Source organism: Amaranthus tricolor, chromosome 11 (assembly GCF_026212465.1).
Source record: "Amaranthus tricolor cultivar Red isolate AtriRed21 chromosome 11, ASM2621246v1, whole genome shotgun sequence".
NCBI classification, from domain to species: Eukaryota; Viridiplantae; Streptophyta; class Magnoliopsida; order Caryophyllales; family Amaranthaceae; genus Amaranthus; species Amaranthus tricolor.
The window spans coordinates 22,990,062-23,007,536 of record NC_080057.1 but is presented as its reverse complement, the minus strand read 5'-3'; the positions used below and the strand labels follow the sequence as shown (position 1 = coordinate 23,007,536).

The window sequence follows — 17,475 nt, the reverse complement described above, 5'->3', positions numbered from 1 at the left end:
ATACGTCCACCCTTTTAATGAGTCAAAATAGCACAAGTAATATTTATCACGATCTTACATTGGGCTTGCATGCCTACCATATTGTTTAGGAATAGTTTTTGTCTAAAACCCCAACATGAACATAAATATACAACTATAAGAGGACGCATGAGGTTAGCAAGTAGCAATAACGAAGTAAAGACCAAAAATGCCTTTTCTTTTTCTTGTTATACACATTCTCACATTTTGACAGTTTTATTGTGAAATCATCTTTGTTGGATTGACTTAATATACATTTACAGTTTTAAAATAATTGCTTATGATTTTAAAGTGTGATCAATCATTACCTGAAGGTGATCACTTACAATTTTAAAATAATTACTTGTAATATTAAGGTAATCAATTGGAGGAATTCGTTATTTATATGAGTTTGTTTCATGGTAAGACGGTCTCATACAAAAGTTATTGTTCAGTAGTTTTGTTTCATTTCGAATTCTCCTGCTTTTTAACATACTCCTATCTGATTTTGTGCGTCATTACATATTCCTTTATTTGTCTTCCAGCTTCCATGTCCAAAATAAAACCTTTACTCATCGTTTCAATAACGAATAGTATATGACTATATGAGACATCATCTAAAACACTACTTTATCGGAAATTTGGAATATTGAATTACAAGTTTTTTAATTCCACTAGCATTGTCATTCAAACCAAGCATAAGGTATGAGTTGTAACTTTTCAAAGAAACTTCAATTAAAAAGTTAAGTTGATGATTGAAACTTGACGATATATTATATTTACTTATGTGCATTCTTACTTGAGAGCTTATAGAGTAGAAGTGTAGATGCAACGTATGTGATCTTTTTAAATATGGTGCTAAATATTTCATTTCAAATGATGGTGGATAAAATTCAAATTCGTAATCCTTATGTGACGTTGGCTCTGATACCATGTTAAGAAACCAATTCAACCAAAAGTTTAAATTGATGGTGAAAGCTCATTATATTTCATATACCTTTAAGAGACTTATTTAAAGGATTTCAAGACAATTTAAAGGGTGACAATGTTGGTTAACAAATTGCTCAAGGCCTTGACAATTCGTTAATTGAAAGTTGTCGCTTATTACACGACTCGTGGGTCTAGGTAGAAGGGAATTCAAAGTTCAGCAATCGCATCGAGTAGTCATTTGTCATGTACTCGTTGAGTCCTTCTAGTGAGTTTTGTAGAAAATCATAATGTAAAAATTAGACTGATTTGAGTTTTGAATACTTGATTTATATTAAATCATCAATGAGAGGAACACCTCTACTTAAACAATAAATTAAAACTAAAATAAGGAAACAAAATATTAACCTAAATAAAATAACCTAAATATAAAAAATATCATAACTTCATAAAACATAATATTTTGAAATAATATCTTTATTTTATTCTACTTTCTATTTCCCTACAAGTTTTTCTTCTTGATGCTTCCCGATTCGCTTAAGTAGTTATGTCTTAAATTGTCTTGCCCATACTAGGGCAAAGTTCTGAGAAATGAAATGTTGTTTTTATCAAAATTAAACTAGAGAAAGACTCATTATATGTATGAGATGATCTATTTAACTAGTGTATAAGAAAAATCTGTCGGTGAAACCGTCTCATACAATAATTTGTAAAAAAAAATTAATTTCTAATGAGAAACGAGTAGTAATAATTTTTGAAAATATCCATTATTCTTGTGAAAAGGATTGGGTTAACTTAATCCCATAACAATCATTAATTAATTAATGAAATAAATTAAGTGAATTCCTTATCATACAAACATCCCCTAGAAATTTATTTTCTACAACAGTAAAACGCCTTGAACCTCAGATCAAAATAAACCTATATTAAATACAAGTCGTATTTAAATTTGGTGTACTTATATTGAGTTCGTGTTAGTGATGGATACAATATAGTATTCAACTTTATAACGAAATACACGTTAATACCATGTCAAGTTCAAGTCGATGGTCACAACGACTCTTGGCAATCTATTGGTCAAATTAGATGCAGTTCATGCAAGTCGATAATTGAACAATTTATGGGTCGGATACTTTTTCATAGCTAGCCCTAAACAACTAACAAACGGTGAACCAATCCAAATAAACCGATCAACAATCAACAAGTAACAGCTCATTATTTACTTTTTTCTTCGTCTGCAATTCCACCTTCCAATTCTCTCTCACATCTGCTTCTAGGGTTTTCTACCTTTTCTCCGCGAAGTTCATCATGAGGTACTCTTTCGTTTGTCTCTTATTTAAACCCTTTGTTACTTAATTTCTGCTTTTAATTCCCCCTAATCTTTTTATTTTGTGTTTTGAATGTACTATTTTCGAAAAAACTGATGTTAGGGTTTTATTTAGGTTTTATCATTATGTTGTTTTTCCTTTCAAAATGCTACTTCATTCTTTTGTTTGATAGATTCAATGTATGGTTTCAATTAGAAATTGAGTTGTGCTACTGAAATGTTATGAAAAATTAAAATTTATGGAACTTTTTTTAGTTTTTTGAAGCAATTTATTTGGATTTTGAGAATTAATATGCTGGATATTTTATAGGCTTGAGCATTTTCGAAATTTCTATTTGTGGATTTGTCAGCCAGCAATTGCTGGACTAGCGATGTTTGATTTCAGCTGTTTTTTCTGGATGAGTAAATTTATATTCTTTATTTATGCAGTCGTCATCCGGAAGTAAAATGGGCCGAAAGGGCAGACAAAGTATACCTTACTGTGATGTTGCCTGATGCAAAGAATCCAAAGGTTAATCTAGGGCCTGAAGGAACATTTACTTTTACTGCTACTGGTGGGGCAGATGATAGTGCTTACGAACTGACACTCGATCTTTTTGACAAGGTCAATGTGGAGGTAAATTTATTGGTCATGGTTGATATTGTTACAGTGATGCTGCTTTGTATTGACTTTGTGTCTTCCTTCTAGTGGCAGTGTATAGTGATCATATAAGAAAGGGTTTAGGAGTTCCAAATATTGAGGAAAGATAAATAGAATCGTTTAAGATGGATTGGGCTTGTTCAAAGACGAAGCGAATTAGTAAGGAAGATAGAAAGTTGGAGCTCGGAAGACTTAAAAAGAGGGTGAGAAAGACCGAAAATTACTTCGAGGACAAAAGTGAAAAATAATATGAATGACCTAGACTTACAAATTGAGATATAGATAATTGGAATTAATGGAGAAGAAGAATTTATTTGGACGACAATTGGAAATATTAGTTCATATAGTCAATCTCAATCTTTTGGGATTATGGATTTGACCTCATTATTGATTTAGTCTTTACTCATTTTTTGTTCAGTAGCGAACTTCACATAGTTGGAATCAAGGATTTGGCCTTGTTGTGTTGCTCTAAGTCTGCTCGATCCTTGTTGATTTTTTCATTTAATTTTTTACATTTTTCTAGGAAAGCAAAATTAATTATGGAGTCCGAAGCATAACCTGTATACTAGAGAAGGCAGAGATGAAAAGGTGGAATAGGCTTCTACGTGGAGATGGAAAGGCTCCACATTATGTAAAAGTAGATTGGGATAAGTGGGCAGATGAAGATGAAGATAATGGTAATGGTATGTTAGTTTAGTTGATTTTTTGACTTACTTTACTACAATCTATTCGATCAGTGTACATTATTTAATATGACTTTGTTTCCTCAGCTCCAGCAGATTTTGATCTTGGTGGAATGGACTTTTCGGTAAGATTTTCTGATGCTAGGTTAATTTACTTTCTCGCCGTCATTTTATTTTGACCTCCTGATACATTTTGAACTTGTAGAAATTCGGAGATTACGCTGGTGGTGGTGGTGAGGATTTTGATGATAGTGATGATGATGGTGAGTAATATCTTTTGAAAATAGTTTTGCTTGCTTGAGAATGACTATTTTATTTGGCAACCTTGTACTTTTGATATTCTGAACTATCTATTCACTGCTTACCAAAAAAGTAACTGCAATGAATGCTCAATTGAGTTTGGAGTGAGTGTCCCATGTAAATATATTTGAGGTTTATGAGATGAGCAATTGTTCCTTGGGGCGTGTGTGGGGTTCTATACTCTAGTAATGTGTTGCTTCTTACTTTCAGTTGCTACTACAAATGCTCTGTTTGGACTTTTTCTTTTCCTAAAGTTTTCTACTATAAATAATCTCCAATTAGATTATATTCCAAAAAATATATCATTCTGAAACTACTAAAATTTTCAGTTGCATAACATTTGATCGATGTAACTTGGTTAGATGCCTTCAACTTAAATGTGGTTGATGTAGCTCCCCTGTATCTTCTCGTGTTCATTTTACATTGTTATCATCTGAGGTTTTGTGGGAGGTGGATGTGAGACAATGGTGCTTGCCTTTGAAGGGTTTGAGGGATTTGTTGGAATGTCTTGTATATTGATGGAGTAATTCCTTTTACATATGTCCTCATTCTGGGTCATCAAAAAGTCAGCCGGAGATATGGGTGAATAACCCTTTTTCTTACTGCAATGCCATGAAGTGACTTCCATCATGGCGGGGAGATATGATTACCAACCTTTTTCCATTACCCTGATGTCATTAAGTAGCTCCGCGCATAGGCAGGGGTTATGGTGACTGGCCGTGTGATTTATCTTATTATTTAGTGAGCAAAGATCTAGCTAACTGATTACAATTTTTTCTGTTGTATATAGATCAAGAAGTATCGAAGCCTGAAGTAGAAGGAGCACCCAAGGGAGCTGAGAAAGTTGAGGAAGTTGCTGCCACAGAGAAGACCGAAGCATCAAGCACATGAGGTTATTTTTTAGACTAGTTTGTGACCAGGACTGACCAATCTTCATATTTGGAAAATATTTTGCTTCTGTATTTTTGGTGGGATGGATTTTCTGTGTGCAATCCTTTTCCCGGGAATCTGGCAGCTGCATGCTTACCCATGCTCATATGAAGCATAAAAGTTGAGCTATCTTAGGCAGGATAGATAATGGATATCTGTTCTCGACTGCTTGTTTTTGTTTTTCCATTGACTTCCACAAGGATTCTATGATTAATATGATTCTCTTGTCTTGGTTTTTATCTCTCATTGTGTGCTCTGTTTAGTAAGCTTTTGAGCTATTTGGTAGCTGAAATCTGATTTTGCTACATACTAAGAGAATACACATGTTGAAGCTTTGGAATAAATGTGATTCCAACACATTTAGGGGCTATTTGGTCGAAGGGAATATAATTTAAAATGAAGACATAAGCACAAGCAAAAGTTTTACGGTTGTAGAAATTGAATACAAAATGAAAAAATAATACTCCATTTATATTGGTTTGGTCATGTGAATATAAAATCCTCAAATTTGCGATTTTCTTTGCAAATTTTTGGTTAATAATTACCCGGTATGTGTTAGTAGATGATTTTTTCATTAGCTTTTTGTTTGGTTTTAAATCTTTGCTCTTTATTTGGTTAAGCAACTAAAAAGTGTTTGGTAAGCTAAAACTAAAAAAAATTGAGTTAATTGTTATTGGCTTTTAAATAAACAGTTAACAATTAATAATTAATTTTTTTATCATAAATTATTGTAATATAACTAAAACAATTAATTTATCAATCTATATTTTTAACCCATTAATTCAACCATAGCTAGAGCCAACACTATAGTTTAAAATTGATTCGAATAAAGGTGTTCAAAACAGGCTTAATAATTTGATATTCACCCGACCTTAGAACCCGACTTCAAAATGAATATAAGACAATGTAAAAATCAATGTAAACATAAAACCCAATTTTGAAACCCGAAATACTTGACTCAAAATTGATCTAATGACCCAAGTAAACACTACTAGATCCGATTAATCGGAATCTTATACCCGCCAATTGTCAAATAGACCGTCAATGTTATCTTCTGACTTCCAACTGCCAAGTTCCCCACTTTCCATCCCCACTCATCAACGACTCCTCCAAGGAAACAAAATCTCATATTACTATCTATACAACCACCTCACCATGGTTCATCCCGATCTCCTTTCAATTATCACTTCCATAAATCGCATAATAGAATTACAGCAATATAATACAGCAAAATTCTACACACCCATGTTCAGATTTGGCCATGGAGTAGAACATTTTCGCCCATTAATGGCTGCCATAGCAGTGTTAACAAAGTAACAGATTGGGTTAGATTTTCTTAGATTCAGTACCAAATGAGGCGGAGAAATACTAGTTTTGGACGGCAGTATAGACGGCGGTACACTAATCTTGTATGGTTGGTGTTGTGTGGATTTGCAGCTCTACTTTTGTTCATTGTTCTTCAAAGTAAAGATAATCAACCCATGTCCAGCCCTGCTTTAGCTAAGGTAAACCCCTTTTTTTGCATTGTTCTTGCTTGATGTGATTGTTTTTTGGGAATTGTTTGTGGCATTGCCATTACTTGATTATATTTTTGGTGTTTTTGTTTTTGATAATTCATTTCAAATGTGGATTTAAAATAAGTCTTGTGAAATCTCATCTTTGTACTAACAATTGAAAGTAGGTCAAATTTAGTTATGTGTTTAAGACTAATTGGAACAGTTTGGTGGGTATTTGACTGAATATTCTACTGATTTGTTGAGATATTTGTTCATAAGTGGGATTCTATGAAGTAATGGATAGGAACAACTTCAGCTGAAAACTACTTTCATTTTTGTTTGCTCAACTCAGAAGAAGTTAAATTGATGTGCAATTGGTTAGTTGAAATAGTAGATTAGTAGTATATATGATATGATGATAGCTACTTGGATGAGTACTTCTTATTCAGGGGCATCCAATTTATGGGTGGTTGATCAGAGAGATTCCTTTGTAGTTTGTGGTGTCTTTTCCTTCCTACAACTCTATGATTGTTTGACTGAAAAATTAGGAGCATTTTGTTGCATTTCTTGGACTAATACACTATGTTTGGATAAGAAGTTAGGAGGGAAGGGAAGGGAAGGGAAGGGAAGGGGAGGGGAGGGGATGGGAAAGAATGATAAGAAAAGCTTCCCTTATTTGTTTAAGAGGGTAAGGAACTTAGTGCAAAAACGCGGTAATGGTTACAGTTGGGGATGATGCGGTTGTCGCACTGCCAAATATCGACCTAAGCTTAAGTATAGCTTGGAACATCCTAAAACGCGATTTTCTTACGCCTTTACAGTTAATATCGGTTTGGTAAATTTGAAAACCTTTATGGTACAACCGTACAAGTACAACCCATACGTTACTATATAGTGTGGCTGTTTTTGCATTATGGTAAGGAAGGGAGAGGAAGAGAAAACCATTTTCATCCCAAATCTTCTCACTTTTGGAGAGAATTGGTCATCAATAAAATTAAAAGAATTAATCCTTTCAAATCCCTTCCTTCTAAATCCTTCCCTTCTAAATTTGTTATCCAAACAAATGAAATTGTATCCCTCCAAATTCTCCGTTTTCTTTCTTTCCAATTCCTTTTATCTAAAGAAGTGTTACTGTTGGGCAATTTATATGAAGTCATTGAGGCATACTGATGGCTAGTTTTGTGTGTATATATTAGCATTGTGAATAAATAATAATAGTATGTCCTTTTCTCTCTTCATTTGTGAGGGGATTATTGTGCTTAATTGCAATGGGAAGTATGGGTTGATCCCTAATGAATTGTCTTGGAGGTCCAACTCATTGTAACTTTGACTATCTAGACTCCTCGATAGGATTGACTAAGCAAGTAGATTAACCAAAGACTAGAAATCTTAAGTAGGCATTTTATAGATCAAATTGAGCAAACTTGAAAAGCACAAGTAGTCGAGCAATCATCAAGAAAGGAACAAATCACAACATTGTGGTGTTATAGGCCAATATTTTGAGTTTTGATGTTACTTTGAGTGTGATTAATCCAAGTTATCTCTCCCATCTCTTTTTAAGTCCTAATAGTGTATCTAATATAATGCTTGTGTATTGTCATAAAAAGTTTATATCATTAGGCCCAATTACTACATTCTCTATTACCCTCAATGCCAAAAATTGGTTCACATCTAGGCTCCCACTGCCACTTAGGCTTCCACATGGTATCAGAAGCCAACGTGGCAAAAAGGTCACGGGTTCGAATCTCAAATACTCCTCAAATTCAAGTATATGTCGCTCTCAAGTATGAGGGGTGTGTTAGAGTATATAACATATCTTGGTGTCTCAACCATCAGCTTAAGCATTTGGTCGAGTCGGTTTTTGACACCAAACAAACTTTTTGATTTTTGTAAGCAAACCTTTCATCTCCGCAGACGCTTCCTATGGAGTTAGATTTGTATTTGTTATTCTGATCTATTTCTGTGTTTTTAGCAGAGATCTTATAGGCAAAATAGAATTATGGAAGGCCTTAATGTTACATAGGAGATGTTGAACCCAGCCTCATTTACAAGACAGCTAAGCGACCAAATCGCTTTAGCTAAATCTCTTGTCGTGATAGCGAAAGAAAGCAAAAACCTTCAATTTGCATGGGAGTTAAGTGCTCAGATTCGATACTTGCAGATCCTCCTTTCTAAAGCTGCCACAAGACGTAGCTCATTGACAATTAGGGAGTCGGGAAATGCAATCAAGGATATGGCACTTCTGCTTTTCCAACCTCAACAACTTCATTATGATAGTGGAACCATGATCATGAGATTGAAGGCTAAAATCCACTCACTTGAAGAGCAAATGAGCACGGTGAGTGATAATAGTTCCAAATTCGGGCAATTAGCCGCTGAGGAAGTCCCGAAAAGTCTCTATTGTCTTGATGTTCAGCTGACAACCGAGTGGTTTAGAAATCCGAATGTTCAAAGAAGACTTTCCGGAGGAAAGTCAAATGTGTGGAAACTCGAAGATAACAATCTTTATCATTTTTGCGTCTTCTCTGACAATATCCTCGCAACATCGGTAGTAGTAAATTCCACTGCAGTGAACTCAGAACACCCAGAAAACGTTGTTTTCCATCTTGTAACCGATAAGATTAACTATGCACCTATGAAGGCGTGGTTTTCAATGAACGACTTTCGTGGAATAACTGTCGAGGTTCAGAAAATCGAGGACTTCAGTTGGCTCAATGCTTCCCATGTTCCGGTCCTTAGGCAGCTCCAAGGTTCGGAAACCAAAAACTATTATTTTACTGGGAATGTCGATAAGAAAACGCCTATAAAGTTCCGGAATCCCAAGTACCTATCGATGCTTAACCATCTCAGATTCTACATCCCAGAAGTTGTCCCGGCTTTGAGGAAGGTAATATTTCTCGATGATGATGTTGTCGTTCAAAAGGATCTTTCGGGTTTATTCTCCGTTGATCTAAATGGGAATGTAAATGGGGCAGTTGAGACATGTACCGAAACATTTCATCGGTATCACAAGTACTTGAACTATTCTCACCCGCTTATACAATCACATTTTGATCCCGATGCCTGTGGTTGGGCATTTAAGATGAATGTGTTCGATCTGGTGGAATGGAGGAAAAGAAATGTATCGGGAATTTATCATTACTGGCAGGAAAAGAACATAGATCGGACGCTCTGGAAACTGGGCACTCTTCCACCCGGGTTACTCACTTTCTACGGATTGATTGAGCCGTTGGATCCTTCGTGGCACGTTTTGGGATTGGGATACACGAATGTGGATCATAAGCTCATCTCGAAAGGCACCGTGCTGCATTACAACGGAAACTCAAAGCCATGGTTGAAGATTGGCATTGAGAAATACAAACCGTTATGGGAAAAGTATGTTGCTTATGATTATCCTATACTCCAACAATGTAATGTTCATTGATCTGGTCTAAAGCTGTTAATCGGGTCAGGTCGAGTTTTTAATGGGTTGGGATGGGTCAAAGCCCGCTTAGACTTGACCTGCTCCGATCCATTTTAAAAAATTCATCCAATGATCTTTTAGTTTGATTTTGTAGTCCATTTTGTCGACTGTCATCTGGCCTGACCATTTACATCAAAGTCCGAAAATGGCCCGTAATCGACCTGTTATTGGCCCGACCTGTTAATGATCAGTTTAAAAGTGATTCAACCTTTGACCCGTCTCATTGAACACCTCTAATTTGGTCCATATTCTTGTAACACTGATTATTTAATGGATACACAAATTTTTGAACTTGTTATTTAGCGTTAAGCTGAATTATTTAACTACTTGATATTGTAATTTGGAAAGAATAAGTAAAATAATATAAAAAAAGTCAAAAATAAGTAACTTTTGAATTTTATTCTCAAAATAAGCACTTTTTGTCCAGTTCAGAGGTTCAGCACTGTTCATTGTTAATAACAGCGGATATAGAAATTTGGTCAAAAAAAGTCAAGATTTTTATTCGCTGTTACTAACAGCGAACAAAGAATTTGACCAGTTTTCTTTATTCCCAAAATAGCATCAAGTAATTGTTCGCTGTTATTAACAACAAACAAAGAGAACTGGTAAAAAATGGTCAAAATCTTTGTTCGCTATTAGTAACAGGGAACAAAGATCTTGATTTTTTGTTGACCAAACCTTTTTGTTCGCTGTTATTAACAGCGACAATGCTGAACCTCTGAACTGGGCAAAAAGTGCTTATTTTCGAAATTAAGTTTAAAAGTTACTCATTTTTTGACATTTTTATATTATTTTACTTATTATTTTCCAATTTTCTTGCAACACTATTAATTCTCCGTTTAAAAGGACTTCTCCATTAAAGAAATTTTTATAGGTTTTGCCAAATAAATGCATTTTAGTAGGTAGTGTTTTTGACAAAAAAAAAAATTGGAAGATAGTTATTGACAAAAGTAAATTTTTATAAGTAATTTTTGACAATTTTTATTTATTCCACAACTATCTGCCTATATTTACAATTTAATTTACACTCCTATTATTTAATTAAACTTAGATAGAATGTGAGTAGTTAATTAGATTTTTGATTAATAATTTTTGTAATATAGATTGTTGAAATATATGAAATGAATTAATTAATTAGTTTAGGATCACGGACATATTCGGTGCAGTGGTTTAAGTCGTTTACTAATTGTAGTGAATTTATAAGGCTAAAACCTCTACTTGTAAAGAAATGCTAATATTCATAAAATAACAATTTGAGTAGCATTTAGTTGTGGAGAGTTATTTTCATAGTGCTACAATTTGTGAGGGTCCAAAATCAATATAATGGTTAAATTTTTACATTTTTTTCAACAAATTATATTCCAACAACTATTATAATTTATAAACACTACTATTATCGAACAAATTAATTTACACAGCTAATTAGACGATAAATCTATCAGCTACGATAGAGATAGCTATATTCAAAACGTTGGCATTCTAAAATTAGAGTAGTGGTTGAATTATTTTTTCTACATTTTCTCAACAAATATATTTCAATAAATACTATAATTCATAGCCACTACTTTGCTGAATTTATTAATTTACATAATTAATTAGACAATAAATATATTAGCTACGATTAAAATAGCTAATTTCAGAATGTTAAAAATTGATTCAACTATTTTTCTGAGATGTAGAGCTCGAGAATGCTTATTGTATCATGGTCGCGATATGCAATCAAGCTTTTTCAACGATATCATTGAAACTAAGAATAGGGCATCCATGGTAGAACAGAAGATAGAATATATTGATTTAAAAATCTTGTAAACAAAATCATTTTAACATATTTTTTTGTCATAAAATTATAATTTTTCATGATGTATATTTATTGGTACTATAATTTAAATTAATTTTGAAAATTGTAAAAAAGTAAATAAAAGAATATCTTTGGAGTTTCATATACTATGAATATCTCACTAAAATCCAAATTTCAAAAGCAAATTGTTGCAAGTAATCTAATTGAATAGTACAATCTTATAGAAAGGGAGTAAGTTTTATATAGACTTAGTTCACAAGATAATATTGTACAATGTTCTTAATATTATCATTTTCACTCGTTTCTACTCTATGAATGGAAACACGTACAATATTTTAGTGTAGACTAAATTTATACAAAGACTTTTCCTCGAAGGTAGGTTGGCTCTAATCATTCATGTCAAGTTCTTTTCATATTAAAGTGTCAAAACTCACAATGGCATATGTAAATAGATAACTTACTAATTTTACTAAAAAAAACACTACTTATATGCTTAATTTCATATGCATAAATCAAATGTATTGCTGCATATGCAACTAGCTTTAAGGCCTTAATTTCAAGCGGTTTTTGAGCAGTTTAGATGGTCGAGTGAAGATGACGCATCGGCCAATAGCAACTAACGAGAGGACAACTCAAACTATTGTAACCTACCGAAGAATGCATTACATCACCTTACTAGATAACTTAAATCCATAAACCTGATTCACATGCTATGATTCTTTTTGAAAATCACGTCTTCCCGATCATGCAGATTGTTCGGGAACTTGAATCCGAAACCAGTGGCAAATGCATCTAAAGCAGCAAACACCACCGCAATATGAGTGTAACCAAGCCTAGAAATATTTCATCGACCTCGGCCTCCAGCTGCGAGAAAACAAAACAACGGTCTAGTTTAGACGTACAGCCCAAGTATATGGTCAACTTCCGCCTAATTCCTTGAAATGCTCTGTAACATGTGAGGCCCGACAAATATATCCATACCTCTAAACAGGAAACTAGATGCAAACTAGAAAAATATACTTCCACCCTTCCAAAATACTTGCACCTTTTGACTTTTTACACAGTCGAATGCACTAATTCAATCCTTAATATCTTTAATTATGTATAAAAAATTATAAAATTTTGATATTAATAATCTTTGCATTGAGACGAATCAAACAAGATCCAACTTAACTATGTTTTAACTTATAGATTAAAAACTAATTACAAATTAAGGATGATGAATGAATAGTGCATTACGGAAGAATTACATACCTTTCCCAGCAGGCTTCCCACCAGGACCACCACGACCTCTACCTCCAACACCTTTACCGCCATCATCCATACCACGTCCAATGCCTTTGGTCTGCCGCCCAGAGCCATCTTCTCTACCTCTTCCTCTCCCACGCCCTACACTGGGAGGCTTCCTATCTGAGAGGATTAATACATGAACTGAGAAATGATGCAAACTGATCCATCTCTTTTAAAACTATCATTTCCAAAAAAATCAACTTTGTGCATAACCTTTCACCATAAGAGAATAAAAATAATACCTGTGCGACTCTTCTCTTCCTGGACTTTATCAATGACCTAACCAGAAAAAGTATCGAGAGTAAATTAGATAGAAGGTAGAAACTCGTAGAAAACATATTTTGCAAGAATTATAAAATGACATATCAAATTAGAATGACCTATTTAAATAAAAATACAGCAGGAAGCAAAAATAGACATGAAGCCTGCCTCGATCCTATATTAGAAGTATCAAGGCAATTGCTATTTCTATCTCCTTTTAGTCAATTTTTCTTAATTTGCTCTTTTTGCATATATAAATATGGATCCAAGTTTCCAAATGTTGATCAACAGTCAAAGATGTATGAATGGGGAAAGTAAACAGGTAGTGGGGTTCCAATTCTTGCTGTGTCTAGGTGCTGTAATCAGACGAAAGAAACCAAAAGAATAGAGAAAGAATCGTTTTCGTTTCCCTACTACCAATAGTTTTTGTTTCTAATTACAACACCTAAACAAGGCAAAAGAAACTAGACGATACTCTTGCCCTTAGATGCAAATGCAAGAGAACGTACTAATACTACACAGAAAACCCTCTCCACGTAAGTAGCTAGGGGAAAGGTACCCACTTCACGTCACCGGATATTTTGTAATTCCGTGAGGAAACGCAAGGTTAGGAAATATATGTCGACCTTATCTGGTTACAAATTCATTGTTTATTCTTCATCATTGATACTAGGATTTCACAACAAAAGGCAGGAAAATTCAAAAACAATGCCATACGCGGGAATTTTAATGTGATGCAAGGTGCGCATAACACAACCCATCACAAATTGGGTGCATCAAGCACAAATTCACAGAAACACACAACAAAAAAGGGATGTGTTGTTTTGAGAATAATTCTTTCTTGTTTTTTTGATAATTTGGGTGTCAAGGCCAACTTGCGTGCACCAATTACTCCCAGATACTGATGTTCACGACCAGAAAAATCTCAAGTGTGGCCCTGAAGGGACTCAAATGTGTGACTTCTAGGATTAAAATATAATCCCAGAGTTCTACCAGGCGAGTTATAATTGATACTAAGAATTCATGACAAAAATAGAAAAGATTTGAAACCTCATATCGTACAAATGCCATTTAGTTTTAGGTACGCATAATGAGATCCATCATGACTAGGGAATTTTTCTACTAAGAATGACATATTGAAATTTGAAAATCAAAGATGTCATATCATAACAAAACAATGATCTGTTAAAGATGGAAAAGGTTGAAGTTGAAGTGTTAAGGTCCCTGGCCGCAGAATAATGCAAAAGAAACACCTTAGCATCTCCATTTCTAGTTAACATAGCATGAGCTGGTAATAATTTACAAATAGGTAATTTATAGAACTACAAAATTAACTTTTGGTCTGTACTCTGTAGAGTGTAACCATCATACAAGACACAGACACATATGTATTTATGCGACCATATGAATTCATCATTGGCAATGGCAATAGAATTGGCTAAGAGCAGTATTTGGTAAGCTATCAATGGAAAAGAAAATGCCGAGTATTGGCAATCACGATCACAGAAAGGAAGGAACATATCATTACTTCAGGAAGGAACAGCTCATATTCTAATAATAGGAGATAACATCCCAAACCTCAAGACTTCAAAACCCATTGTGCCTAACAATAATGTTAGTAACTTTTGGGTGATTTCTGGAGATGCAAATGGGTATTGTACTGCTATAAAATTAGGTCAAAACATAACCTTTGATCTCATCACTATATCGATTAAAAAGTTGTTTTGAGCAACTTTATTGAGACCCATACAATGGCCCATCAGAAAAGATGGTCTAATCCATAAAAGGGGTGTAGAACCCCATATTTTAGACTTTTCACCACAAAGATTCAACAAATATAATTTTCACATTATATTCAATAATATACTATGCTATACTACATAACATTCCATTCAACCAGAAAAGAAAGAAATTCACTGCTGAAAATGAGTTCAAAATTTAAGAGAAAGCCAACAAGAATGAAAATCTTACCTCATCCGGAACTCGAAGATACTTGATAGTATTCCCCCTAATATAACATTCAGGCATCCTCCAGAACCTGTCTCCATCCTGCACAAGAAACCAAAATTCAATCAATAAAATCGATTTCCACCAATCAACAGAACAAATTTTTTTTAACCACATACATTTGACAAGGAAATTATATCAAATTAATCAAAATTCAGACTTTCTATCACCTTAGAGGTACAAATAACTTCACGGAGATGAATGTTCATCCAGGTATCACAATTAACCAAATGTCCATTATAAGTCTCCCCATTCTTCAATTCCACCAACTATTACAAGGAAAACAAAAATACAATTTTGGTTATGTCAAAAATTAGTTCAAAAAGAAAATTAGAACACAAAAAGAAAAATAATAAAATTATCGGCAAATTGAGTATGAAGTGACCTTACCATAGGGTGGCCTTGCGCAGTCTTCAATAGTGACAGAGGAAGCTGAAATTATCAATCATAAATCATTACACAAAATCAAAAATCCCAACTAGTAATCAAGAAGAGGGAAATTTGGTGGAAAGGTTAAAGAGTATGATAGAAATACACTACCATTGTTAGCTATGAGATGATTGATTATTATTGCAGAATATCAACGAACTGCGACGAACAATTGTAAAATTGAATAATTGTTTAAAACCCTAATACAAACGATTCAAAAAGACGATAGAGAGTGAAAGATTTTGAATAAAATCCCAGAAAAATTGTAGCAAAAAAAAGAGGATACAAAAATGATTCTATCTATAATCTACCTATCTATTTATAATCTATAATCAATAATATATAATCTATAATCTATAAAAACTACTAAAAAAACAATCTTGGCACGTGTCAAACTATATCATAGTGTAGGTAAAAATTTCTACGCCCATTCTTTATAAGCTAATGTGGTAGAAAAAAGATTGACATTTATAATTTATTTCTTAATACAGTAAATATGCAACCACACCTTTTTTATTCCCATAATAAAAATGAATATCTATACAACTCTTAATTAATTATTCACTTCTTATTAAAGTAATGTAACAATTTTCTATAAAAAAAAAGATGTGCCAATTTTAAAAAAAGCACAAAATTAATATCTTATTTCTATAAATCATTTAATAATTAAATACGATATATTTTTTGAGTTAATAAACTCATAATATTTGCAGAAAATATCTTAAATTCTTAGAGTTTGAGTCAACAATAAAAATAATTATTATTACAATAACATCTAAGTCTTTACATAAAAAAAATTTCAGCCTATGAATAAGTTCAATATATAAGTTAGCAAATAACACTAAATAAACCCAACTACATAATGATTAAAGACTTCAATTATTACAAATTCAACATCTAACAAAATAATTAGCAAATTGCTAACGTTCCTTCACCTAATATCTTTCCATTATAAAATAATGGTCTCATTAAATGCTTGGATTCAACATGTCATGGACACATATCTTTTTATTAATCTAAATTCTTCTTTATAGAAAAAAGATATAAATATTACAAAAAAAAACACCTTTATTCATATAATTAGATTTAAATGTAAAATGGGATAAATACAAAGAAAAAGTTAATAAAAACAGTAAAAAGATCTATCTAATTGGGAAATGAGAAAAAATTACAAATGAGATCAAAATATAATATAAATATGTGAATAAAAATTAAAGAAATACTGCAACTTATGATCAATAATAATAATGAAAATATTAAAAGAAATATAATGTTTTAAAAATTACCCAATAACCTTTATATATAAAAATAAATAATCTTACAAATTTTTTTATACAAGTAATTAAATCAAGAATTAATCTATGTACAAAGCACGAGTATCTATCTAGTAATTATTAATTACCAGAAAAGATAAATAATTAAGAGAATAAAATTGAGGCAAAAGAACGAAGCTTCAAGAAAAATGTGTAATGCACTTTTTTTATTCACTTTAATTAATATTTTACTATTTTTCCAATTAGTACTACTTTTTATTTTATTCAGTTTAATTATTTTACACTTTTTTTTGTCTTATTTTTTTTTAATCTCATTTACAAAGGTATTCTTTTTATATTTTAAGTTTGACCATTCATTTAAATCATTTATTTAATTCCACATGGTAGCATCAAACTTTCATGGAACGTCAGTGGTAGTATTTTTGTAAGATTTTTCCACATGGTATCATACAGCATTTTCTGTTAAATTCTTGTCAATTTCCGTTTAATTCACCATTTTGACATTTCTACCCTTATTAAGTATTGATTGTTGTCCTTATAATTTGCCGTGAATCATTTTTATGCTTTCAAATGTTCAATTCACTATTTTGACGTTTAATTCGCCGTTTAATTCATCAAAGCTCTTAAATGTTGTAACAATTTTGTTTTTATTC

At 32.7% G+C, this 17,475-nt stretch overlaps 3 protein-coding genes across 4 annotated transcripts; 2 read left to right on the top strand and 1 right to left on the bottom strand.

The window, feature by feature from the left end:
* The first annotated feature begins 1,982 nt into the window (after positions 1 to 1,982).
* On the top strand, positions 1,983 to 5,048 carry LOC130827451 (uncharacterized protein OsI_027940-like). 2 transcript variants are annotated; one of them, XM_057693171.1, is made up of 6 exons: positions 1,983 to 2,237; positions 2,681 to 2,867; positions 3,415 to 3,574; positions 3,662 to 3,699; positions 3,780 to 3,837; positions 4,665 to 5,048. In XM_057693171.1, the coding sequence occupies exons 1-6, from the start codon at positions 2,233 to 2,235 to the stop codon at positions 4,763 to 4,765; spliced, it is 549 nt and encodes a 182-aa protein (XP_057549154.1). In that variant the 5' UTR covers positions 1,983 to 2,232; the 3' UTR covers positions 4,766 to 5,048. The 2 variants fall into 2 exon arrangements, with proteins under 2 accessions (XP_057549154.1, XP_057549155.1); XM_057693172.1 differs by having other exon boundaries at positions 2,080 to 2,237; positions 3,415 to 3,568.
* Positions 5,049 to 6,175: 1,127 nt separating this feature from the next.
* LOC130827450 (probable galacturonosyltransferase 10) lies at positions 6,176 to 10,394 on the top strand. The gene is made up of 2 exons (XM_057693170.1): positions 6,176 to 6,309; positions 8,276 to 10,394. Exon 2 carries the CDS (start codon positions 8,327 to 8,329, stop codon positions 9,722 to 9,724), a length of 1,398 nt encoding a protein of 465 aa, XP_057549153.1. The 5' UTR covers positions 6,176 to 6,309; positions 8,276 to 8,326; the 3' UTR covers positions 9,725 to 10,394.
* A 1,367-nt stretch (positions 10,395 to 11,761) lies between these two features.
* On the bottom strand, positions 11,762 to 15,890 carry LOC130827449 (probable U6 snRNA-associated Sm-like protein LSm4). Its single transcript, XM_057693169.1, has 7 exons — positions 15,660 to 15,890; positions 15,510 to 15,551; positions 15,290 to 15,388; positions 15,084 to 15,161; positions 13,094 to 13,130; positions 12,816 to 12,971; positions 11,762 to 12,425 (listed from the first exon to the last, which is right to left on the bottom strand). Exons 1-7 carry the CDS (start codon positions 15,660 to 15,662, stop codon positions 12,406 to 12,408), a joined length of 435 nt encoding a protein of 144 aa, XP_057549152.1. The 5' UTR covers positions 15,663 to 15,890; the 3' UTR covers positions 11,762 to 12,405.
* Between the last annotated feature and the right edge of the window lie 1,585 nt (positions 15,891 to 17,475).

Coding starts and splice junctions, on each gene's coding strand:
- LOC130827451 (XM_057693171.1), top strand. Junction 3,700..3,779: donor TTGGTGGAATGGACTTTTCG/GTAAGATTTTCT, acceptor TTGAACTTGTAG/AAATTCGGAGATTACGCTGG. Junction 3,838..4,664: donor TGATGATAGTGATGATGATG/GTGAGTAATATC, acceptor TGTTGTATATAG/ATCAAGAAGTATCGAAGCCT.
- LOC130827450 (XM_057693170.1), top strand. CDS start 8,327: ATGTTGAACCCAGCCTCATTTACAAGACAGCTAAGCGACCAAATCGCT.
- LOC130827449 (XM_057693169.1), bottom strand. Junction 13,131..15,083: donor ATCTTCGAGTTCCGGATGAG/GTAAGATTTTCA, acceptor TTTTCTGGTTAG/GTCATTGATAAAGTCCAGGA. Junction 12,426..12,815: donor TGGGAAGCCTGCTGGGAAAG/GTATGTAATTCT, acceptor GTTTTCTCGCAG/CTGGAGGCCGAGGTCGATGA.